This window comes from Botryllus schlosseri, chromosome 2 (genome assembly GCF_051294905.1).
Source record: "Botryllus schlosseri isolate E-star chromosome 2, Bs_hap1, whole genome shotgun sequence".
Taxonomy (NCBI): Eukaryota; Metazoa; Chordata; class Ascidiacea; order Stolidobranchia; family Styelidae; genus Botryllus; species Botryllus schlosseri.
The window spans coordinates 6,816,605-6,842,056 of record NC_137237.1 but is presented as its reverse complement, the minus strand read 5'-3'; the positions used below and the strand labels follow the sequence as shown (position 1 = coordinate 6,842,056).

Here is a 25,452-nt window from a genome sequence, read left to right as displayed (position 1 = left end):
TTCCTCCATTTTCTAACCCACTGATAAAAGTAACGTGGTATGTCCGTTGGTTTAAACCTTAGGTGAATGCCTGTTACTTAAATCAGCCTCTACTTGTTTCACGAGGATTGTATTTACGAGATTTAGCGCTTATAAAAGATGTCACGACCTGAACAGCTTATCAGGGAATTTTATTTTAAAAATTAGATACTTGATCTGGCCGAGAAAATTTATTCGACCCAACAGTCCAAGACGCAAAAAATTATGGCTGGTACAAGTCACATTAGCACCTACTAGGCGATTCTGTACTCAGTTAGGGCGCCGCTACACTGTGATTAATAGGATTACTTTCTAGATTCGTTTGCGTTTACCAACCTGTAGATACATTGAAATGTAGAATCTTAAATATACAACAGTAGCTTTGTTTGGGCTCGTGCATTTGCTTACCCTCGTAGGCAACGGTATGCTTCAGCGGTAGTACCAGCCAATGATCAATAGTTTGGGGAGAAAGACGATTTTTCGGATTTGGTGATGCTGTGGTTACCTAAGACTAACAAGGAACTACAGCTGTGTGATCAAAAATTGAACCTGAACTCTGACACAGTAGAATTCCAGACTAGTCAGACATGAAATGTTTTGATAGCAATTGGTATGCTGATCGACACGAAAGGTTGAAGGTTCTATGATGCTACGCCTAGATGGAAATATTTGACAGAATGCATTCGCCTCATTCGTATGGAACTGCGTCGCGGTAAATACATTGTCGCGATTGACCTTCGCAGCCAGTTCAGAGTCATTAGAAACACAGGTCTACGCTACGAGAGAATATCAAATGAACTTCGGCATCGTGAGCAGCCACCAGCTATGGATTGCTTTCTTCCATTTTTGGAACAGCCTGTTTCGAGTCATGCCGCTAGCAATTATATGGTTAGCAAGAGTAGGGATTTGCGCGTTATCGACACTGTTATTTTGCGATTACCAAGTGTGGTCGTTGGCCGGTCGAACCCCGCAAAGCGAGTTTTATTCAGCTGGTGATGGTAAACTCAAGTCCCCCACGCTGTAGCCTGCTATCTGTTAATCAGTCACTTTATTATGCCTCGGTTTTAACATTTGATGAAGAGGTAGAAGGTCAGCATTAGAATATTACTATAAACGATTTTCGTAATTAGACACCTCAGCCTTCAATTTGAGTTACGTATATTTAGCTGCGGACAAGCTATAGGCATATTTGCTGCCACATATTAAGCCGAGCATATTCCGACTAAATGAGTGCATGCCTTTGAGTGCTAGCTGATTTGTTTAACTATATGTCTTCTACCTACCGTATATCATGTGTGTTCTAATATTTCTGTAGCAATGAATACTAGTCATTAATATTTAATATCCATTTACCTAAGTTTGCTATGGAGGACTCTATGAAATCGGAAGGTACGTCTGAGGAAAGTTCAGTCAAAAAAGAGATCAAAGCAGATATGCATTTTCCAGTGAGTGACTCTCGCATGTTTTACTATGTATGAGTTGCGTATACTGTACGAAGAATACAACCTTATGACCGCAATGTGCAGGCACGTCGACTGCATGAACTTATGACTTTTGCGTGTACGACATTTCGGTTTGACAGCATATTATGTCGGTTGCCGGTTCAAATGTAATCGATGCGCCCGAAAGGCCTTGATAACGATTGTAGACTTTGTGCCCTATTGTCGCCCTCACGTCTCCGACAAGTTGATATTAATCATTACTGATGAACACGTATGGCTCGCTGTCATTCATTTCCCGTGTTTGGCCGGTTCGACGTGCACTCGAGTGAACTGATAATTTCCACAGTTATGGGATGTATGCTGCCCTACATAGTACATTTCTGATATTGTTAAGCCGGGAAATATGACACCTCGGGTGCGTCACTAAAAGATTGTTCAATTCGTTTCACATTTCAGAAAACATTCGAGGATAAACACATCGCTAAAAGTTCAACCTCCATCGGATACCAAACCACTGCATACGATTGGTTAACTTCAAGTAAGTATGAGCTCATCAGAGAGGGTATCTTCCAACGCACCATGGATAACTAGTTTTAGATATCCCTGCAACGCACCATGGTGTTTGTGCCGATGTGCGTATACCTGAATATGTCTTGGTATAGAAATACGTGCGAACGTGGCGCATTGGCGTGATTTAGATCAATGAAGTGAACCTTATTAATGCGTTGTTGCCTTAGGGTGTGCGACTGTGTAACTTTATATATACTTGCATGGCGCGTGGGATGACAGCCATGATGCAATCAATTAGAAACTAGAAATACATTTATTCACAGCGGACATTGACTTCTCGTGGCAAATACGTTTACATATGTATATTTACTAGACTTCGGGTGTTGGCCCAATGCGGAGGGTATACAACATATGTAGTGTTTGCTCGTTCTTTTAGTACGGTATACGTGTTGGTGGTAACGCGCTGTCAAACTTATGACGCGCTTTCTTATTACCCCTTAGATGACTCCTTAATAGTAACTGTCTCGCAATTTACTGGGGTAATGTATATTCGTATGATATGTCTCTTGTGTAAGTTGCAAATAGAGGTTCGTTTATGTCCAGCATTCGGCAGTGCGTTGACGCTCGAGTTTAATAATAGGTCTTTGTTGATTCTTTGTTAAACGTACGCGCAAGTTTTTAATCCGCATTCCAGTATTAAATCCTGGAGTATTGTCACCAATATAACGAACAGCTCGCGCTGAGTTCAATTCGCCGTTGAAAGTTGCATTGGGCATAACCTTTGGCCGAAAAAGAGTAATTGGCGAGGTCAAACACGGCTGTAAAATATTTATCGGCTTTGCAACCTTCAATGACAGTCTGTCCTAACGACTTTATATACTTCCGCCGATCCGGCGGCCGGTGTAACTGCATCCAAATTCGTCGTGTGACCCACAATTGAACTGTGCGACGTCGCGCATTTTACCCGGCGTGTTCGCCTTGACAATACATTCTTTTCAATCGTGGCTCTGCGGGTTTTTAGCTGCTAAAATATATTCGAGACCGTGGTGTATGTTATCGGGTGAGATTTTACGGGGGTGGCGGGTAAAATTCTGACGTTCCTTCAAGAGTCAACATGACTCTAACCCGTTGAGTATCGTCGAGCTGCTCTCTCCCATCTTCCTTTACTTGATCGATTACTTTTCCCACTCGGCTAACAAAGGTCTGCCCAAACAAACCCCGCGATCAATCAAGTTGCGTGAGGTTGAAACGAAGAAAGCGTCATGGCAGGTCTCGGAAAACGCCTCTGACTTCCCGATAAGAGAGTGACTAGAATTTTCGAAACACGGGTAACAACTGATAAACGCGTAGCTGAAATATCATCGGAAAGCCTGTGAGACTTGTGGAATATTTCGGGGCTTGTTTAGTAATTATAGTGACAGCGTTACGTTAAGTGCACGGCATATTCATCATTAATCTCGAGTGTTAATATTTCGGGGTGGGTGCTTCCGGGTCGCATACTTGAATGCAGGTGCGGTCAAAGTAGTCCCAGATGGTGCTCGTGTAGAAGTGAAAATTACGTCGAAAATTTATACCCTAGTACAAGTAGCAGTAACGATTTCGAAATGTGTAAAAATTAAGTCTGGACTAAAAAATGAAAACTGTCAAGTAGAAGCACTGGAAGAACCAATGAAGTAGTAATCCGAAAAAGTTGGAACACTTCGCTAATGCCCCCTTCTGCTTGAATGGCACGTATCGGGCGCCAAGTGCTGGGCATGCGTTATTGTGACTTCTGATTACCTACAATCATACATCCCTTTCACAACATCACAGCAGTTAGTAGCTTACATATTTATTTCGTAGTGACCGAAGCGACGTATTCGGGTGTATGAACAGAACATAGTGAGTGTTTGGATAAATGACCGAATTAACTTTTTTCCTCAGGGAGAGACATGCTGGCATGTTATAGCGACGGGTCATCCGATTTGGACTCGATGGGCTCCGCGACTTCGCCATCGCCCCCTCCCCGAGTATATAAACCGTGTTTGGTTTGTTCCGATCGATCATCGGGGTATCACTACGGCGTATCATCGTGCGAAGGCTGCAAGGTAAAGACCAGTATTCTTTTCCGCGTGACATAATTGTGGGCATGATTGGTCTGTTTAACTATGTAGGTTAGTTATCTATAGTTTAACGGTGTTGTTCAAAGTCTGTCATAGTAGCCGTGTGATTGATGTATGGAAACTGTATGACTCGTAACGAAGTCCGCTTCTGCTAGAAATGTACTGACCATTTGGTCGCATCTTATTCTGTTTTTCCACAGACAGCGTCTACGTATCAGGTAACTCCCGGCCGAAAAGTTCATTAACCTCTCTTATATGATCTGTGAACCTCGTCGCAAATACATACGGTAGTTTTCGACATTTTAGAGCCGTGCGCGAAGTAAAACTTGACCTAACTCATAAACGATTGCATTTACAATACTGTTGACCTGTAATATTTCGTAATCAGTCGAAACTAATTGGGTAGGCTCTTGTGCACCACGACATTATTGAGGAAATATTCTACATTCTCGATACATGCCTTCGTTCGCGGCCAACGGCATTAATTTTATGAAAGCAACTTTGACGCAGAATCGTTATTTAAAAACATGGCCGCGTTTTTGACGTTAACACATTCCACGTATTTTATGTAGCTGTCGCGACGATATCACGCAATATGATGCCACATCTGCCATCAAAGCGGATAACTAGCAAACGTGAGTACGCCGGGCGGCAACTAGCTCGTGTACTCACATCACACTCTCACAGTCGCGTTGAGGAATACGTTCGGTAATACCCTCGGATGCAATACATCTGTCAGGTCGAATTCCACGGCATTATAGCGCGACTATTGAAATCAGCATTTTCGATACGAACCGTAATAGCGCCCATATCCATTCTCTATATCAAGCGTGTATAACAGGTAACGTCGTATGGGCATTTTCGGGCGTATGCACGTTGCTACAGCATTCTGCAACTGCACAATGTGCACATGATTGCGCTCTCGCCAATACGCGGAAACGTGATGAGAGCGTAAGAATTGTGGAAGGCATAATGCGGCGTTTCGCTGCATTGAAAGCGTACTATTCACCAGTTTCCAGGCCATTGTCGCCGTTAAACTGAATTGCATTCTAGGGATTACAGATTCTGTCGGGATTGTTTTGGTTGGAGTTATGAATTCCGCGATACCTTGTTTTGACTTGATTCGTTATCCTGTGTAAAGCGAATGCCGATTGTACGGGCAGTCCGTCATAGTTTCAATCGCAGGGCATAGTATGGTTGGTATGGTATGGGACAGGAAATTTCAATATTCCATACCCGCTGCACTGGTTCCCTACCATACTTACAATTTTCAATACAATAGCAACATTCTTCCATAAGATATATGATATATTTTCCATACTTTCTCGTTTCCCCAATATTTCAGATTTTTCAGATCTATTTGTCATGTGTTGAAATTATCCAGCGTTTGCATTGTAATTATTTTGAATGGAATTATTCATACAACAAGCCGTGATGCATCAATTCAATTCCCAAGGTCTTTGTGTCATATATCAGCGATGTATAGGTTGCCTAATCATCGTCGCATTGTTCTCTTCAAAAATATCTTGACCAGGGTCTGAGTTAAAATTTGAGATTTGAACAGAGATCTGTCTGTGTTTTGGGAGGTATGCAATCGACTTGACAAATCAAAAGTAGAGCCTTTTTCATGGTTCTGGCAAAACTGCCAAACGTTCCCATACCATACTTTGAAATTTCCACGCCAATTTCGTTTCGTTCCATACCATGCCATACTGTGCCCTGGTCGCAAGTCAGTATTTGTAATCGCATAATTTGTCGGGCTAGCATTTGCGTGAAGGTTTTCGCAACGCTTGCGATTCGCCCGTAGGATCGCAGAGCCGCGTAAACGAACAGAAGTAATGTCACGGCTTGACCTAACGTTCGGGTGCGCGTCGGTTGTAATTATCTCGGTACTGTTACCTTCCTCCGCTGCCTCTCTGTTGATTCAACCCGTCTGGCTTTATCGAGTTCGGCTATGTCCGCTGATACGCGATTGAACTCTGTCTGGCGAGTTCGTGCGCACTGCACAAATCGTGATTCGGTGCGTTTTCGCTTTACTGGCATTCGATTTTCAACACTTGGATTTAATGGTTTATCCCTTTAGGCTTTGAATGAACTCGTGTCGCGAACCGTTGGTATACGAGCTGGTATACGCTTCCCGATCACTGTACTATACTTGTTATGTATACAGCGCGCGAGCATCTATGTATTCTATCATCTGGATTACGCACATATGTTTGGAGCTTGCGATGATATATGATTTATGTAATAACAAGTGACTTATCTGATTCCAATCGTGGTATTTAATGAAGGGATCTGGAATCAGAGTACGATAATATAAAACTGAAGTGAAAATCATCAATTCCTTTGGACCTGGTAACATCTTGTGGTTAAATTCACAAAAATGAAAATCCTTTGGCTGAATATCAACAACAATCTTTGAAAACGGTTCACACAGGTTGTGTGTGTGCTTACTGTGCAAAGAAGTTGGACAGACTAGGTGAATAATCAATGGTACTGGTACGTTGGTAAACAACGCCGTAATCTATAAAGTCACATTCCAACGCGGCCGAAAGCGCTCTTTGCGTTGTTGACATTACTGAGTCGAGGAATAATGATAGCAGGCTTTTCAAGCCTTTCTCACCCTGTGTCAAAGAAGCATCGGCAACATCTAAATTCGCAGAGCGCTGCTATTTGCAGTGTTCATGAAATGATACACGCCCCATACGTAAATACGCCGACACCTTATCGGCTGTCATGTGTTAGCCGTTTGGACCCAATTACCAAGTCACAAGGCGTGAATGCGGAAGCAATATCTGAAAAAGTACTTATTCTAGTAGACGTCACCTCTAATAATGACCCGGCTTATTGCGTTCTGAAAAAGTACTGGACACTCGTAGTGCTCTGCGGCCCTCAATGTCGGTTATACAGTTGGGTTACATCAGGACTATGTAACCATAACTGTTTTACTAATCCTTGTTCGAGATTACCGGCCCACGAACAGACTATGGATTTCTATAACGGACACATACCGGTTCATTTCATGTCCTTTTTTGTTTTATGGTATCTCCAATTCCATGTCTCTTATAACTACACGCTCACTGGGCCAGTGGAGGTGTCTGATTGAAAGACTAGCCCAAGTCTTTTCTACACCGTCCTATCTCTTCATTGTATCGCAATCTTGTGGTGTTTTGAAATGATAAAAATAATAAATAAACGAAGCAGAAGAACCACGACCAATGACCTTTCAATTTATAGCATCTATGGAGTGTAGGTGTCTACTGGGACTCGGTCGATAGTCTTAAAACACTCAATGTATTTGACCTGTTGAGTACGTCGATAATCGATTTTATTGACTGGGAAGGAGTCTTGGAAACACGTGACAATTTAATGATTACTCAAATACGGTTTTACGTGACCATGTAAAACGCTTTTGGATTGGGCTGTATATGGCGCCAGCGTCATCAATTTTTCATTTGATACTTTCGTAAATATGAATCTTGCGCTGTTACCCGACTGCTCGTTTCATCGGTCTTTCTGTACTTCGTCGCCATCTGTGTGCGTCGAATTGTCGTCGAAGTTGGCGTTGTTAATCCTAATGATTTGTTGCAATCTGTAGTGCTGTGTTAGGATGACTTTACGAATCTTCAAATAGGTCTTACCACTTTGAAATCGTCTCTTTGCATTTGACTTTTGATTGAAATTTCAAGTCTATCTTGACTGGTAAGTTATACGTTCCATCCGTTTGTAAATCTGCCATTACGGATTGCAATTAGCAAGTTTGATGTATATACTGTTGCCACGTGGTATGGTCGGGCTGTTACAGTTGCTAATTTGCACTACAGGGATTCTTCAGAAGGACTGTCCAGAAGAACGTGGAATACTCGTGTCATCGAAATAAATCCTGCATAATCAATAAACAGACGAGGAGCCGGTGTCAATATTGTCGTTTTCAGAAATGTATCAAGTCCGGTATGCTCAGAGAATGTAAGTCAATTTCACGTTTATCGATTCCAATTGTGGTACCACTATGGATTGTTGAATACGACTAATGTATGGATAGAATGAATGAATACGAAATATGATATATGATATACAGTTTTGCATACTTCTATGTGCTTCTAGGATACCTAGTCGTAATTCCGGCGTTACAATTTTACGACAGTAGGTGCGCTAAAGAAATAGTCCTGCTGTCCTGAACACTGAAATTAAATGCGATGTACTAGTGTAAAAATGAATTTGCCTTCGATTTTAATACGATTTAGTCATGCTCATATAGTCACGTGGATCGCGTTGCATTTTTCCTGCCGGGTTGTTATCCGCTTTTAACGTTAAGTGGCACCGATGGCCGTAAAAACTAGATTAAAGTATATCTCTTAAACCCGTATTTCTCGCGATTGGAGGAGATTAGGAATGACGTAATACTTCGCTGTTTCTCCTGTATCAAAAGGTCAAGATTATCCTGAAATCGAGTTTAACGCCTTTGGGTTGTAATCCGCAACTAAAATCCTCTCCAATCCGAAGGCGTCACGAAATCAATACCTTTGAGTCGTGTTTTGGTAATTTTCTAGGAACGGTAACAGCAATCATTATATTTCGTCCCTGCTGTCAGTTATTCTGCTTACAAGTGTGAAGGGATGTGTTTAGTGGCTTTTTTTGCGATTGTGCATTAATCATAAACTAACTTTCTCATTCCGTTTCTTGGCCGGAGAAATTATCAGATTCATCACCACAATGATCAAACGAGAGGGCTTAATATACAAATACAAATCTTACTCCTAATTTGGTCTTCAGATCCCAGGAAATCGTAAAATCAAACCCGGTCAAAATCTTGGAATCTGTTAATTTTTCGAATCCAGAACTATATGCTCATGCTCGTCCGTTCTCTGACGAAGATAGAGCCAATGCAACCTTTACGTTATATACCTGCTTTATGCTAAGGATAAGAACGTTGCCAAAGATATACTAAATCCCCTTCAAAATTGAATGACAAGATTGTTGCACATCGTAATAACACCTTGTCGATTCTCCGTTATCGCTGCATTTTTTTCAATACTTGACTTGATACAGTATATAAATAGTGCATATTCGCGTCATTCAGATTTCCACGACGAATACATATAAGATTAGCTGCGTCCTTCATAAATCTTAAAGATAATATGGTGAGTTGTACTGTGCAAAAAAATCGATGTTAATAGCGATATATGCGACTGTATCGAAAGGACGTAAGGTCACATCTGATTCTTGAGGCGCAATCATGTGTTCCCGTATCGCTTCGAAATCTGCTACGTGCGTTCCTTTTCTATTTCCAGCCGGCCGCCCTATTTGCCGTCGATAAGAGATCTGATTTTCCTATTGCGATGCCTTTCTTGTTAAATCACCGATAACAGAAATAGGTTTTCTGAAGTGGTGATTCAAGAGTGACTTATAAACGGTTAAAAAGTGGCGAAAAGGGTGACTCAGAACTTTATGGACGAGTTTTGAAAACATAATTACCCGAATGACACAGGTCAAGAGGTGGTGACGAAATGCGCAAGCCCGAACCAAGGTCGTTTGCTGTAGCTTGAAAGTTCGCGATAGTTCACGGCGTGGTTTACGACCCTTGTAGGAACATGTTTCGACCGCCAAGCGGTTTCGTGCTGCTATTTACAGAGCACGATCTTAGCGTCTGGCTTACTAGACGCGCAGCTTTGAACGTGGCTCTGGTCTGCACTCTGCACTTCATCACGAATGTCCGTTTGCTTTCGCGTCTAGTATATTAATCTAGTTTACGTACGATTGTACCTCTAAACATTTCGAATATATAAACGTCAGTATGTCCCGGACCGTATAAATTGACGGACCCGTGTTTTAAGCTAATTTTCGACCAACATTCCCAGTCCGCATTATTTGTTGGGCAAAATGAGTTGAAGAAGTAGATAATTTTCAGCCTTGCCACATTAGATTCTAATTGCAATTATAGCTACACAGTATTTTCTAAATTAGACTAGAATTATAATTATAGCTACACAGTATTTTCTAAATTAGACTAGAATTATAATTATAGCTACACATTTTTTTCAAAGTAGATTACGGTAGAATTAAATTACTGAATTTTCGAAAACTTGGAAATCGAACCAAGATCAGTTCATATGAAACCAGAGTTTATTCTGATAAGCGCGAGAATGTAAAATGTCTGTACCGTACAGTAAGCTTGGCTCGTTTCGCCCTATACAGTTCTCCTCTAGCATTTTCAGGAAAACCATAAAATAGATAGGCGTTGAAATTTGAGCATAAAAACATGTCACAGATTAAATTATGATTAGAATTACTGCAAAGAAATATTTTTCAAATTACATTAGAAATAGTTTACAGGCATTTCGCTTCAATTGGTCTAACTGTAGACAACGAGAAGAATTGTCTAGTTGTGCAAGTCTGTTGCCAAGGGCACAATTTAAAAAAAGTCATTTTTCCGGCTCAGATCCCGAAATAGCCGCCGAAGCGTTACTTCAGTGATGATGTACCGTGTATCGGTCGAATTTTACCCTGTATTTAACCAGAATTCTCAAAAAAGAGGACAAATTCTCAAAAAATGACATTTGGGCGTCCTCCGAAGTCAAAAAAGAGGATAAATCCTCTTAAAAGAGGACGTATGGTGACCCTACATAAGTACATTAAAGATATTGAATCGTTTGTATACATAGTCGGCCAAAATTAGGCAGGGTCCAAAGCTGAACTCCAATCAGAGAACAACCTATAGGAACATTCGATTCAATACACACGACCCCGGGGCCCGGTCTTGGGTGTGAACGAATATCACGACCCGAAAATTGATAGCTCAAGGTTAGGCGCGACCTGTGCCGTATATGCGTTTCTTTCGCGAGAATTCTCGTTCAGTGATTTATATTCGTACTGGCGTCCAGTCGCTATGCCTGATATTATACGCAGGCCTTTTCGATAACGGTAGACTAAACGCCTATCCCCGTAGTATACACACGGCGCCTATTTATCGTCGTGTGTACCTTTCATTTCTCAAATTGCAAACCTAGCATCGATTCAGGGGCGCGGCGTGTTTAGACTGCTTGCGTCTTGTTATGGAAAACGACCGCGAATGGCCAGTTGGCTACGCGTCAACTTGGAATATTTGTCCGTTTGTGAACTTTCGCTGGAGTGGATTTCAGGCCAATGAATCATTTGACTTCGCCGAGTTCATGCCGGCGTACGGGAAGGCGCGATATCGATATGCTCGCATAGTAGCAAACATGTTGACACGGTTGCATTACTCATGTCATGATGCCAATATATTTTGCTGTTCGCGGAGCGGCATATCGGTGCCGGCAGTCTTTGTACGCCCTTTCGTGACGCCGATATTCTGGTGGTGAATTCGACTCAGCCTTCTACCGCAAAATGCCGCGTGTTCTCATTCAACCGAACGTTCAGCCATTTGTTTCGTATGCTCAGATTGCTAGCGCCTGTTTCTAGTCAGGAAACGCAATGGAACTACAATATGAGATTGGAAACCAACGGCAATCATGAATGACGTCGACGCTCAGTAACTAGCGTTTAGCTTTATGCTGTTTCGTCGTTTCGCGTTTGAATGAACTTAATATTGAGCATCCATTGGTTATTTGTCCATACGCGATTTGTCCTCTCACGTCCAGGCCTTCGGACTATATTTCCCGTCTCTTAATGACAATGTCATACACTGTGAACTTGGCAATGTGATGCACCCAAATTTATTAACGTGTGTAAAAGTGTAACGCAGTTCACGCTCTCCGTCTTCCTCGTTTAAGTGAGTTCATATGAACTCAGTTCACGCGTGGGGCATACATTTTGAATATTCCCGACAGCTTTACTATATAATCGCAAGGTCAACTTGTGATTATTACGCTCGCGGTAAAGCAAATTACTCAAGTTGTCTGCATCCGGTAGTTCTCAAGCGCAAGATATTCGATCTACTATGACACTTTTAACTTCATCCGTCCTATGAACTGATGACCCCGAGGCCGCGCGTTCAATATTTTATTGGTTTGCGATAGCGAGACGCTACGTGCAGAACTAATTTTCTCACCTCTCTTGGGATTGCTGGCGTGTACTCGATGACCTCGGCCGCCGTTGAACTATTTCGAAGCTGTGTGCGACGGAACGCGCTTTAGAGCGGCGATTATATAGATCTTGAAAACGTCTTTGTGATACAGACCGATGGCTGCATAATAGCCAGTTCAACATCACATTAAAGGAAATTTGGTACTTTGTCGACCATACCTATTTCATTGCACTGTGTGACAATGCTGCAGGTTGAATACGACTTCCCAGTTACTTTGTACTACATGTCTCGTATGTTTTTTCGGACTAGAGGATATTTGAAGTTATTTCGCCAGACGAGGTGACGCAATCCTAACTAAATAATGTCACGGGTCGTCGCTGAAAGTCATGCAAAAACTGATGGTGAATGGTGTCATCTTTGTTTGATCGTTCGTTCACTATTCACATTTCCGCCTCGCAGGATGTACCGGTGCAGTAAGAACTCGCGTACGTAATGCATGTTCGAAACGGCTTCGCCTTATTTTGTGATTGATTATTGTAAAAAACATAGCACACCAGTCCGCAAAGTCGGATACGAAGCCTAATTATCAGCCCATTCTATTTTTGACAACGCACATCGAAGGGGAACAGTGGTTTTCGAGCATGCAGCTATCAAAAACATACGCTGTAAGGCGCGGTGCTTTGATATCAATCATTAATCAGAGTTAAGTAAACAAGAGTCGCGGTGTTTTGCGAAGGCAAGTTACTAGGGATGGTGTGAACGTGAGGTTCACGTTCGCGTTCTGTGTGTGAACCTCGGAAATTTAGAGGTTCGTGTTCACAACAGAACCTTGGTAGGTTCTGCACTGTGAACCTTTTTGGTAAATTGTAATTTGCACTTCGTTATAAGATCTTTGGTTCAAATTTATTGCATTTCAACTGCGTGTCACTGTATGCATGGCGCTGGCAGCATAAAAAATCAACACTAATAAACGAGCATGCACCTTGACAACCTTAAAAGTTTTACTTGCTTTTTTGTTACAAAAAATTTCTCGAAATATCCAGCTTTCCGTTTGTGAATATTTAGTGACTCTCTGCTATGAGCTTGACCCGCAATCACACAACATCACGAGCGATATACGTAGTCAGCGAATGATGCTTATTCAACCAATCAATGACATTGATATCGTTTTTTAATGTAAAATATCGAGCGGGCGTACGGGGTCAATCTTGACTTCATATCTTTACTGTATCATTAAAACCAAATCCGTGCGATTAAGGTGCTGGCTACTGCTATACAACTTGTTGCTTATGGTATCGGTAGCGAGTATAGAAACTCGTTTTACACTCTGCTCAATATCAATGTAGCAATACTCAGACTCCGAACACATTGTCCGGTCTGGCAAAGACCGTTAAGGCGTAAGCTTATATTCCCTAGTAAGTCCTCGTCGAAATTGTTGGCAAAGCGTCGGAATGTATTGATATTATGAGATTATTATATCCGTTGATAACATTTAGCGGCGTTTAAAACGCCAATATGTACTTCAGCAATGTGACATTATGTGACCCGAGTCTTCGCTAGGTATCGTGTACATTAATATAGGCTATCACTTCATTGAAAGATAGGGTTGGAATTAGCAATATGACGTCACGAGGTTCACGTTCGTGTTCACACAGAACCTTTCAAAAAGGTTCGCGTTCACACGAACCCGAACCTTTCAGAGGTTCACACCATCCCTACAAGTTACTGCTCATCGGTCAAGCCGAACCTAGACTCACATACCTACCAGACAACGGTATCTTCGCCGCTGTCAAGTATTGACAAATGGTCTTGTATGAGCGTTGTGATACACAACTGAATTCTACGCTAGAATGGAGTACGTTGGTGTCGTATGCAGTAAGTGTACTCATTTCTATTTCAGCTGTCCGAAACGATCGCCGAAAAAAGAGGGGGAAGGAAAAGTCGTGCTTGCCTGCCCGTCCGTCGGTGGAATTCACAACTTCAATGGTGCAAATCAGACGACTTATCGATACTATCACTCGTGCCCACGTTGAAACGTTTGTCGACATTAAAGACGTGAACAAATTTCGTTCGGTGAGTAGGGCCTACGCAGCAGTTATCGTGCCATGTTAACCGCAAGTGGGGTCGGCACTTCTTGGGAAATCACCTAACAGTTTCGTTGATGCTGTTTTATAATAGAAACTTCGGGTCCGAAATTCTCAGCATAGCGTCTTTACCAGTATAAATTTACTGACGGAATGGCAGCAGTGAGGCCGTTTTCACTAATCATGTGCTTGAGAAATATGCCGCTGAATCGCATGGATTCAAGCCCGCAGCTCGGCAGGAATGTAATGTCATCTCATACCCGTTGACGTAATAGCGGAAATTTCGGCGTACCTTGAAGCAGTTTTCTTCATCCTTTTTTGTGGTGAACCCCTAAAGTTGTTGTGACGAACTCGTGCACCTTGTATGCTTAGAAGCATTCAATGTATGTATATTGCATGTAATTGGTTGCCTATAACTAGAAAAGTTCAGCCCATTCGCGAACGACACCCCTAGGTTTAGAACTACTGCTATAGTGTGACAAGTTTATCATGCACCCTTGCGTCCGTTTTCGTACTTGTGTACGCATGCATGTTTGGATGTACCCTCTGGCGCACCGTGCACACCGTTTGACGAGTACTGCCCTAAAAGATCACCCAGTTACATCCATGGCTTAGTAGCGGTCATGGGACAACATGTTAGTTGCCCCAGCCCTCAATTCTCACGTGACCTAGTATGAGTAATGCACATGCACATCAATGATCTTGGGTGTGAAAATATATCAAGAACACAGCTCGGCAATATTTTACGCATTAACAGTCTGATGTCATTTTAACTTTGCCATTACGCGTAAACAATCAATGATCGTCGATCATGCGCATCTTCTAACTTCCTCATTGTTTTAAAAAGATGAAATGCGCCGCTTCTGTCACTGCGCCTTGTAGACATCGGGAACAATAAATGCGGGCTGTTTCTGTTTAGAGAGGCCCGTCGTTATCAATTTCTGTCGTCTAGTTGCAGAATGCTTTCCATCATATCGCGCTATGACTCACATTGTGTAATCTATCAATGTTATAATGATATTTCGATTATCCCGATAACTTATACATGCTTTATCTCAGGAAGGAGCCGTTGTATAAATCACATTGTCATTTTAACCTAGAATAAAATTTCTCCATTCACGAGGCGTCGCCTAAATCTAGTTATTTACTAGCGACTGGTTACTTACAATGTCTTTGTACATCAGTAATGTGTCGACGGATGAATTTCGTTTTTCCGAAACGATTGTGTTTCAAAGTTAATGTTATTCTCATCATCATCAACACGCTGAATTGTCCTTTGGCACAGTGACCTCCTACTGGTGTCTGGCTACGTATCTCCGCGTGTTATCAAGGCGTTGACGTCTCATGGACCGATGTTTTTCAGCGCGAGACGCCGATGTCTACTGACGGCTCATTAGATTTGACACTGTGGCAAGAATTTTGCGATCGTTCGGCGAAATGTATTGTCAACATCGTGCAATTCGCCAAGCGAGTTCCGGGCTTCGACGAGTGCTCCACTCCAGACCAAGTCACCATGCTGAAAGCAGCTTGCCTGGATATACTAGTAAGAATTCCTCAAAGAAATAAAGTTACGATAATGATAATGATAACGTTTCCATTCCTGTATGCTACGCGACTGTCGTAAAACACCGATAACGTCATTAACATTAACGAGAGCGTTTACGAGAAATATGCGCCCGAAAGCCAGGGCGTCGTATTGCGTTTGATTGCTAAAAATGAATTTGCCATCTGTTCAAACGCGCCCTTCGCATGCGTTCAATTGCGTAAACAACGTATCGAACGAGGACGATTGAGGTTATGGTAGGCCGAACGTGAGACTCTGTCCAAAATAGTGGATGGTGCCTGTAATTTACTTGTTTGGGCACTATGGGCAGTGGGCACACAGACCATTTTTACGCAGAGCTGATTTCAACAGCGACATGAACATACTCCCTTTATGGGTATGATTAGGCATTCGGCATGAATCGAAAGTATGTTGTTTACGGCATTGCCTTGAGGTCGAATGAGGTTAATAATTGGTTTAGCGGCTATAAACGAAATGATCCGGGTGCTACATTATGCAACCCCACTCTCATGGTTGTCGGGGCCAAGTCGTAAATATGTTCCGTGTAAGCCGGTTGCATGTTGACGTCGACTAGTAAGTAGGAGATACCGAAACTAGGATTCGGGTGACGTATGCGGTTATCCCTTCGATTTTTGAACACAACAAAAATAGGAAAATCACTCAAAATATTTTAGTGCCTATACGCGGTCTGATGGATAGTGGGAGATGCCTCATTGAATGAGGCTTGGTGATGTCATAATGCCACAGTCGCCATCTTATGGCCGCATCGTTTGTAACTGCAGTACTAGCCGATCATCGGTACTTGCAGTGTTTATCTGTCCAACGCAGGCTTGGATATCTGAAAGCTCGGACCCATTTGCCACGAAAATTTTACATGCGTTGTGAGGCAGTCTTCGTAGATAATACTAGTTGTCTATGAAAGCGAAATGCGTGTAATCAAATTATAATCTAATTTATGAAATTTTCTAGACTCTGATTTTAATTTTAATCTAATTTCTGGGTTTCTTGAAATTGGTACGGGAGAACTGCATATAGTGCTAAACGAGCCGAGCGTGGTGTACAGACATTTGCCATTTTGATTCTTCTGAAAATGAACTAGGAATCGATATAAAGTGAACTTGATTTTTGTCGTTAGGAATTTAGTTCAGTTTTCGTTTTTGCGAATTCAGTAATCATAATTATGGTCTAATTAAAAAAAACTCTGTAGGTATAAATGTAGTTCCAATGTGTACATGTTGTAGTTGACCAACTCTATTGTGTGGTGCAATATCTCCTCTCTGTGCACAACTTCATAGGCGCCGCCGGGATGGGGGGTAAGCCTCTCTTGTCCGTTTCAGCTTCTTCGAATATGCAATAGCTACGACCCGGAACAAGAAACGCTGACGTTCTCAGACGGATTAACCTTGAATCGAGATCAAATAGAAAGGTGCGGCTTCGGTCCGTTGACCGACTCCGTGTTTTATTTCGCGAGACACATACTGTCAATGAAGCTCGACGATTCGGAGACGTCGCTACTGTGCGGAATATGCCTCGTTTGTCCCGGTAAGAGAATGGGGCTTTGTTATCTTTATCCTACGTTTCGGTCTTTCGGTATACTTTCGTCGTGACAATTTCAGCCTCATGGGTATCCCAATTGATAAGTGTCAATTTTAATCTATAACTACCACGTATCCGGGCACACAAATGGTTATTCCGACAAGATAGCGTGATATTTGAGCGTGAGCGTCCCACTTGATCGGCAGGTCGTGGGTTCAATCCCCGAACGCTGACCATTTCCGGGATAGCATGGAGGTGGTGCAAGACTTAGAACGCCTTTCACGGCTATGTCTGCACCTTCGTCGTCTAGCGGCATATCCACATCATGCATGCTGCGCAACCATGTAAATACAGGGTGGGTGTATATGCCGCAGAAACATCAAGGACAAAAATATATAACGTCCTGTCTCCTTAGTGGAGACAGAGTTCTCCACAATGAATATGCTATGGTGCAGGAACTGGGATGCAATTTTCATTGTGTGGCTTCTAAGAGGCCGTGCTTAAGCGGGTATAAAGCCACGTGAACGCGCGTGTCATCACATCGGTGTTCTTTCGTGCCAACATGTTTAGCTCTCTCACTGACCCGCGGAGTTGGTTAAAGTAATCTGAAGCGCAGAAGTATTCCGAACAAGGAAACGGCTGAAACTATTTGAACATATCGCATAAGTAGCATCAGTTGGAGAGCGTCTACGGGAGCTCTCTGCGTTGATATAAATACTTCCTTAGTGACATCTCCGGGGCTTTGTGGGTTCCGACTGCAATCCTTATTCCTTAAAATGGAATCCGACTGCGGTTCAACTCCGGCCGTATTGGAAAAAAAGCACGTATCCGAATCCGGTCCATATGTCCCATACATGCTTGTTCGATGCCAGAAAATTCCACATTACATTGTTTTTTTTTTTGTCAAAGTGAGACCCTAGTCTTACAAAACGTGGTCATAAACTGATTTTCTTACGAAAGATAGCATTTGGTCAGCCTTTTCGTTTCGATTTCCCAAAAGCCTGTATTTGTATGCTCATTAATATCACTTACGGCTTGTTTGCGTACCATCTCACGCATCGATACCAACACAAACTGCCGCACGTGACTTCTCACACTTGCAGTTCGCATTTATCACGGTGCAACGTCTGCCAAACACGATTCATCGAAAGCTTTACCTCCGGCGCGCAGAAACGTTGCGCGCCGTGCTCGAATCGACTCCAACGTCACGTATTGTAGATCAGTGCACGATTGTTGATGTCCTCTGTTGATGAGGTTGCGCGAAAATTAACGAATTCGAGACCCTTGTTTGTGGTGCGAATGAATTTCGGTCAGTTCCGCCGTCACAAACGTCAAGATAAATTACAGTCGATATTTTACAGCAAACGCGTAAGCGCCCGTAATCCAACGCCATTGTATTTGGCATTATAAATACCACGTCTCGTAACATTCGCGAATGTGAAAGCAGCTGTGTCCGTATCATAATTTGACCTAAATTGAGTCGGTAAATGTTGCAGAGCAATAAAGGTTACAATCTGTTTCGCATATAGGTTGCTATTCGTTCTCGCTTGTCGAGATTAGTTTACGTTGCTTGGCGTGTGATCGAAGCAACCCAGGCTCTCTTGTTTCCGATGTTGACTAGACCGGATGTGTCACGTGTTTACGTGCGACTTCCTAGTACGGGCCCGGAATAGCAGATGTCGACAGCTCCACAAATCCCTAGTTGTGACGCAATACACACTAGGGATGGTGTGAACCTCTGAAAGGTTCAGGTTCGTGTGAACGTGAACCTTTTTGAAAGGTTCTGTGTGAACACGAACGTGAACCTCATGACGTCACGTGACGTCATATTGGTAATTTCAACCCCATATTTCAATTAGGTGATTGCCTATATTAATCTACTGTACACGATACCGAGCGACGACTCGGGGCCACATAATAGCTCAGTACTTAAGTAGATATTGACGTTTGAAACGTCGCCAAATGTATCAACTGGGGCAATCAAATGATATAATAATCCCATAAAATCAGTATCTTGCGTCGCTTTGCCAACAATTTCGACCTGATCGGACAATGTGTTCGGCGTCTGAGTATTGCCACATGGATATTGAGCAGAGTGTAAAATGGGTTTTTATACTTGCTACCGATTAACAAGTTATACAGCAGTATAGCCAACACTCCAGTCGCACGGATTTGGTTTTTATGATACAGTATACATATGTAGTCAAGATTGACCCCGTACGCGCGCCTGCTAGATTTTTACATCAGAAGACGATATCAATCTCATTGATTGGTTGAATAAGGATCATTTGCTGACAAAATACAGTGTATTTCGCTCTTGATGTCATGTGATTGCGGGTCAAGCTCACAGCACAGAGACACTAATATGCACAAACGGAATGCTGGATATTTCGAGCAAACTTTTGTAACAATACATGTAAATTTTTGAGATTGTCAGGGGCATGCTCGTTTAGTGTTGAATGTTTATGCTGCCAGCTCCATGCATAGAGTGGCCCGCAGTTGAAAGTCAATAAATTTGAACCAAAGATGTTATAATGAAGTGAAAATTGCAATATATGAAAAAGGTTCACAGTGCAGAACCTACCAAGGTTCTGTTGTGAACGCGAACCTCAAATTTTCCGAGGTTCACACACAGAACGCGAACGTGAACCTCACGTTCACACCATCCCTAATACACACGTTAGTAGCCGAGATAATCCAGGGAATTCTACACTGACATACCTTCAGCGGACATTGTCCATAATTACCCATATACTATGTGAGATGGTGACGAATCAACTGTCATCGATATTACGTCGTACATTTGCAATGGTCCGTGGACATATGAGCATGCGACATTACAGCATGCGACAATTTGGCATGCGACACATGAGCATGTGGGTTAAATTACGGGTTAGGGCTGAGTTTATGGTTGGGTTAGGGTTAGGCTTTATGATTGGGTTAGGGTTAGGATATATCTAAGGGTTAATTTCAGGGCTATGTTTCTGGTTAGGGTAAGTTTTTGGGTTATACAGTCACATGTTGAAGTGACGCATGCTGATGTGTTCCTTGCTGAACTGTCGTTTTCTATTGTGTCGCATGCTCATATGTCGGGTAGGGCTGTTCAAAAATAACTTTTTTTTCCTAGATTCCAGCCGAAATTGTCAGGTTACCCTAAAAAAAACGCTGCACACCAAATTTGGTTCAATTCTAACAAGTATAGGGCTCCGCGGATCCAATTAAAATTTTTAATTTAAACAGGAAAATTAAAAAAAAATATTTTAAATTTTTCTGTCAACCCCATGAAATTGTTGAGCTGGCTGCAAAGACGATGCAAAACAAATTTGACTCAATTCCAACTTGTAGAAGCGGAGTTATTGGAGTTTTTCGTTGATATTTCTCGGATTATCCTTGATTGGTGTATAATCCGAGGATTATCAACGAAAAACTTTAATAACTCCACTTCTACTAGTTGGAATTGAGTCAAATTTGTTTTGCATCGTCTCTTAAGACAGCTCAACAATTTCATGGGGTTGACAGAAAAATTTAAATTTTTTTTTTAATTCTCCTGTTTCAATTAAAAATTTTAATTGGATCCGCGGAGCCCTATACTTGTTAGAATTGAACCAAATTCGGTGTGCAACGTTTTTTAGGGTAACCTGACAATTTGAAAACTGAACGACTGGAATCCAGAAAAATAAGTTATTTTTGAACAGCCCTAATGTCGGGCAACCATTTGCAATATCCTCATCATCTTCTACACTCGATCACCATATCAGAAAAATGCCGTGTCGTGTGCCGGTGATATGATTGAGTTTCGATAAAGTTTTAAGCTAGCGTTGCTTACCGTTTTGCTCAAAGGCGTTGCGTTCACTGTTTCACTTTGTACCATAGACGTCCTAAAGCAGTTAACCAGCTCCGGAAAAGCACTGTCGTAATGGTTCTCAAACTGGGTTCTGCGAACTAGTTTATTTGGGTATATATGAAAGCGGAATGTTGAACTTCAAGTACCGGTAACTACAAAATCAGATTACCCGTCGGGAATGACGGCGTGAGTGATTAAAACTTGTCTAGTTCTAAGTTAAGTTGTTTCAGGCATGGAATAGCCTATATAAAGTTGAGCTTGGTGCCATTGCCATTTTTATCAGTTATCAGGTAGCTTTTTAGACGCCAATAGCCTAAATTTCGAGATTGGTCACAGAGTAGACACCTTTTTCTAATCACCAGCTTGTGAAATTGTGGGGGTGCACACTAACGCCCATGAAATTTGACGGGCTCCGCGACCAAAAAAGTTTAAGAATCCGTGCACGAACGGGGGTACCGAACTCGCATTAGCTACCGTAACGCTTCAACTAGACAGAGCAGCGTTCTGTCGTACCACAAACTCAAGACACGAAATAGAGTCAATTACATGTACTCTTCCGATTTGACAAGCGGCGGAAAGTCGTGAACTTTCGAAGGAATTCTCATAATGTGCGATAACAAAGATCAGTTAGAAAGCAACGACGCCTTCGCAAATATGACGGCTGTACCATACGTAATCGACGACGAAAATCTGTCATTTCGCAAGATAACCGTTCCCGCATCCATCATGTATTATCAACGATCGTATCAATACTGTTCGACCTATAGCCGTATTCACATCACCCAAGCCGCAATGCCGCATTTGTGATATTACACTTCCATCCCGTTTTACATATTGTCGCAGTAAGATACATTGATGGGATTGTAATATTGTGCGCCGGTCAATAAAGTAACGCGTCGCGCGTTCGCGTCATGTTGGCCATTACTGTTTGTTAGCGAAACTCCTTTGTGCGTTATCATTCAATTCTCCCCTTGATCTGTGGCCCGATCTCGCTTTCATCTGTCGTCGATCCATGGCTAGCAGTGATTTATTAGCTTTATTCCGAAAGGGTAGAGATGGGCCATCGATTTAATGATTGTCTATTGCTGAACTGACTTGATGCTTGGAATCGAAATATGCCGTATTTCTATGCAGGGGTTTGACGAAGGTTGCCTGGCATGTAAGATTGCGACACAATGGAAAACGACAGTTGAGCATGTGACTTTACAACCTTAGAACTAACCATAACCCCAAAAATGAACCTTAACTTTAACCTCATGCTCAAGTGTCGCACGCTTGTGTGACCTAGGACAAACCCACGATATTTTTAGTAGCTCGTCTTAGTAGCACCACGTACCAAAATGGTTTCACTGATCGCGAAGTGTTATGTTAAAATGAGGATTGTCAGATTCTAGATATCCAAGACGCATTCATTGAGAAGCGACATGAATTTATTCAAAACTTGCCCGAATCCAAATCTAGGTTTTGCGAACTTCGTAAGCCCTTCATAGGCCACTGCGTAGGGTATGAGCAATTAACATTTTTGGATGTGGCTTCGATTTATAAGTCTTACGAATAGCAACTATTATCTTCACCATGGGGCTGCGTCAGGCGCTGATATATCTGATACGTTAAAGAACAATAGTAATGCTTCATAGACGGTACATGTGTGATTTCATATGGAATACTCATTTATGACGTATAACGTGATCGTGAAGAAAGATAGCATCTTCGACTTGTTACGTTGCTCTTTAGATCGCCCTGGTTTGGAAGAGCCGGAGAAAGTGGAGCGTTTACAAGAACCTTTACTGGAAGCGTTGCGAGTCTACACACGCCACAACAGACCGAAACAACCTCAGATGTTCGCAAAAATGCTGATGAAAATCACGGATCTTCGAAGCATCAGCATTGAAGGTATGCGGGATTGGTTAATGTCTAATGACCCTCTCGACTTTCACTTACTGAATATCCTTGCCGGCGTTGGAGCGTGATAGCAATCTCTAAGCCATTACAATAAATGATTATTTGTCATCACCTAATGGATAACGCTTGACACTGTTTTCTTCAGGAGCCGGACGCGTGGATTTGCTCAAAACCGAAGTTCCGGATGGTGCAATGCCTTTGATATTCACGCAAATGTTGAGCAGAGACGGTTATTGACGTAAAGTGTCGATGAATGTTTGTGCCACTTGATAGCCGAGGGGTGGAGGGTGCGCACCGTGCAGTATATATCATCCTTCATTGTTACAGTAATCGGACGCAGGCATGTTAACCGGACGGACTGTAATAGTCCGACATTTTTTAGAAAGCCATGGCGGACGTGATATATTCGCAGGCTAGAAACGCAGCAGTGCTCGTTGACTACGACCGTTGGCTTGAACGGAATGAAATTCCCAGTACTTATGCCTAGCATGACAATTTTTAATTGAATATTTTAATTTGCTGCTTGTATCGCTTTGTTTATGTTCCTATTGTTTATCACGGTTTTAAAGGAATGAAATATGGTGACCGTGTATCGTTTGAGTTTCTAACTATATGATGGACATCAGGGACGTTGTTACTGTTAGGTAGCGATAGCCGTTCATCCGTACCCATTTACGCGTTGAAGTTTTGTGCCGCGATCCATATTCACGAAGTAACACAGGACTGATACATCAGGGTCACATCGAGCGTTTGAGACATCATATTCATTGCCAGGAGGGTAATCGTGGAGGAGCGAAATCATTTCCAAAATATTGTGACGAAAACAGATCGATGACGTCACAATGAGATAACAGAAAACTTGACTTTGAGGAATTTTAATGATTTCACAGAACAATGCTCCGAAGTCGCACTCATGCAGGGAAGCAAATAACCTTCATTTTAACTATTACAACAAACAGCTAACGGGTAGGATGATCTGAAAAATATCTCGGAGACAGAGGATACTCGATAATATTAACGTAAGCCAGCTATAGGACCAGGTGCACAATACTGGCCGAGAAACGTCATTGAACGATCTGAGTAATGTGACGGTGTTGTAGTTCTTATGGGTGGAATTCAGTAGGACTGGACTTCAATTCACAAAAAATACTATAGTTTAATCCTCGTTGACATCTATAGTAGGACTACTCTGTTGTGAGTGGGCCCGACCGAACAGAGTCACAGTAGCATTTGAGGTTGGCCACGCGGAACATATTGAAAAACTATGTCGTTTTTGATAGTTCGATTTGATAATATGTCATCAAAGAATATATAATCCCACGCTACTTTGAGGTTTTCGGCCGACTCCAATTTGGAGTCACCGTCAGTAAATGCGATGAACCGAATTTGTAAGGATATAATAACCATTAGCCACAGGCTATCGCTAATGGCATGGCAACTAAGGGTGACTGGATTTGGCATTTTGAGAATACGATCCTACAGAAATTATTGCTATGTATACCTATTCGATCCGGTTTCAATGTTTTCAACATTAAATTCCAATGGTATCCGAAAGTGGTTACGAGATAGAAATTTCCCGAATTTATTAACTCCAGATCCCCGTCATCAAAAGCGTTATTCCTTAATGTGTCTAACTGTCTATATATCTCAGTTAGAGACTCTCACGGTATTGGAAAAGTTGCAATTTATATGACATCCGAAGAATGGTCTACTCTTTTTCAAAGCCTGAAGCATTTTCCGAAAATATCCGACGTTTAGCCGCGAAAAACCCGGCTCTATATCAAGATTACAGGACCTCGATCCGACATATCAACACCGCCTATCGACACATGCGCCATTCATTTTAAACACACGTTTTATGTCATCCCTTATTTCCAGAGGTGGTCAGTAACGAAGTACTTCTGCTTTATCGAAGTAATCAAGTAGTTTCTTTCTACTTGCAGTACTTTCTCAAGTTAATCTGAATTTCCGCTACTTCTAGTTCGTAATATTTTATGATTTACTTACTTAGTTTTCGATATTCACTGTTTGTCAAGTAGAAATATTAATGAGAGAGAGAGAGAGAGAGAAAGGCTGAGGCAGATAAATTTAGGGGCTGCTTTCACGGAGAACCAACAAGAATTTAATTTTCACAAAACTTGAGTTAAGTCCAGAGTTTCCGTCGTGATTCGCGCGAAATCAATAGGGACTAAAAATATGTGCCCACGAAAGTCGCCTCTATTTTCCGGAAGTAAAATACAATGTAAATCAGGGTTGTAATGACTCGAGTCCGACTCGAGTCACGATTTTCCGATGACTCGACTTGACTCGAGTCATTTATTCAAAATACGGAAATGACTCGACTCGAGTCGAGTCATTCTGTGTATTGACTCGACTTGGACTCGAGTCATTTATTCAAAATACGGAAATGACTCGACTTGACTCGAGTCGAGCCATTCTGTGTAT

The 25,452-nt window shown here is 42.1% G+C and overlaps 1 protein-coding gene across 2 annotated transcripts; it reads left to right on the top strand.

Moving 5' to 3' along the window:
- Positions 1 to 1,302: 1,302 nt before the first annotated feature.
- Positions 1,303 to 23,597, top strand: LOC145433217 (retinoic acid receptor beta-like). 2 transcript variants are annotated; one of them, XM_080310228.1, is made up of 9 exons: positions 1,303 to 1,463; positions 1,917 to 1,998; positions 3,894 to 4,057; positions 7,897 to 8,038; positions 13,978 to 14,150; positions 15,525 to 15,704; positions 17,063 to 17,267; positions 22,840 to 22,998; positions 23,153 to 23,597. In XM_080310228.1, the coding sequence occupies exons 1-9, from the start codon at positions 1,383 to 1,385 to the stop codon at positions 23,242 to 23,244; spliced, it is 1,278 nt and encodes a 425-aa protein (XP_080166354.1). In that variant the 5' UTR covers positions 1,303 to 1,382; the 3' UTR covers positions 23,245 to 23,597. The 2 variants fall into 2 exon arrangements, with proteins under 2 accessions (XP_080166354.1, XP_080166355.1); XM_080310229.1 differs by having other exon boundaries at positions 1,312 to 1,407.
- Positions 23,598 to 25,452: the final 1,855 nt, after the last annotated feature.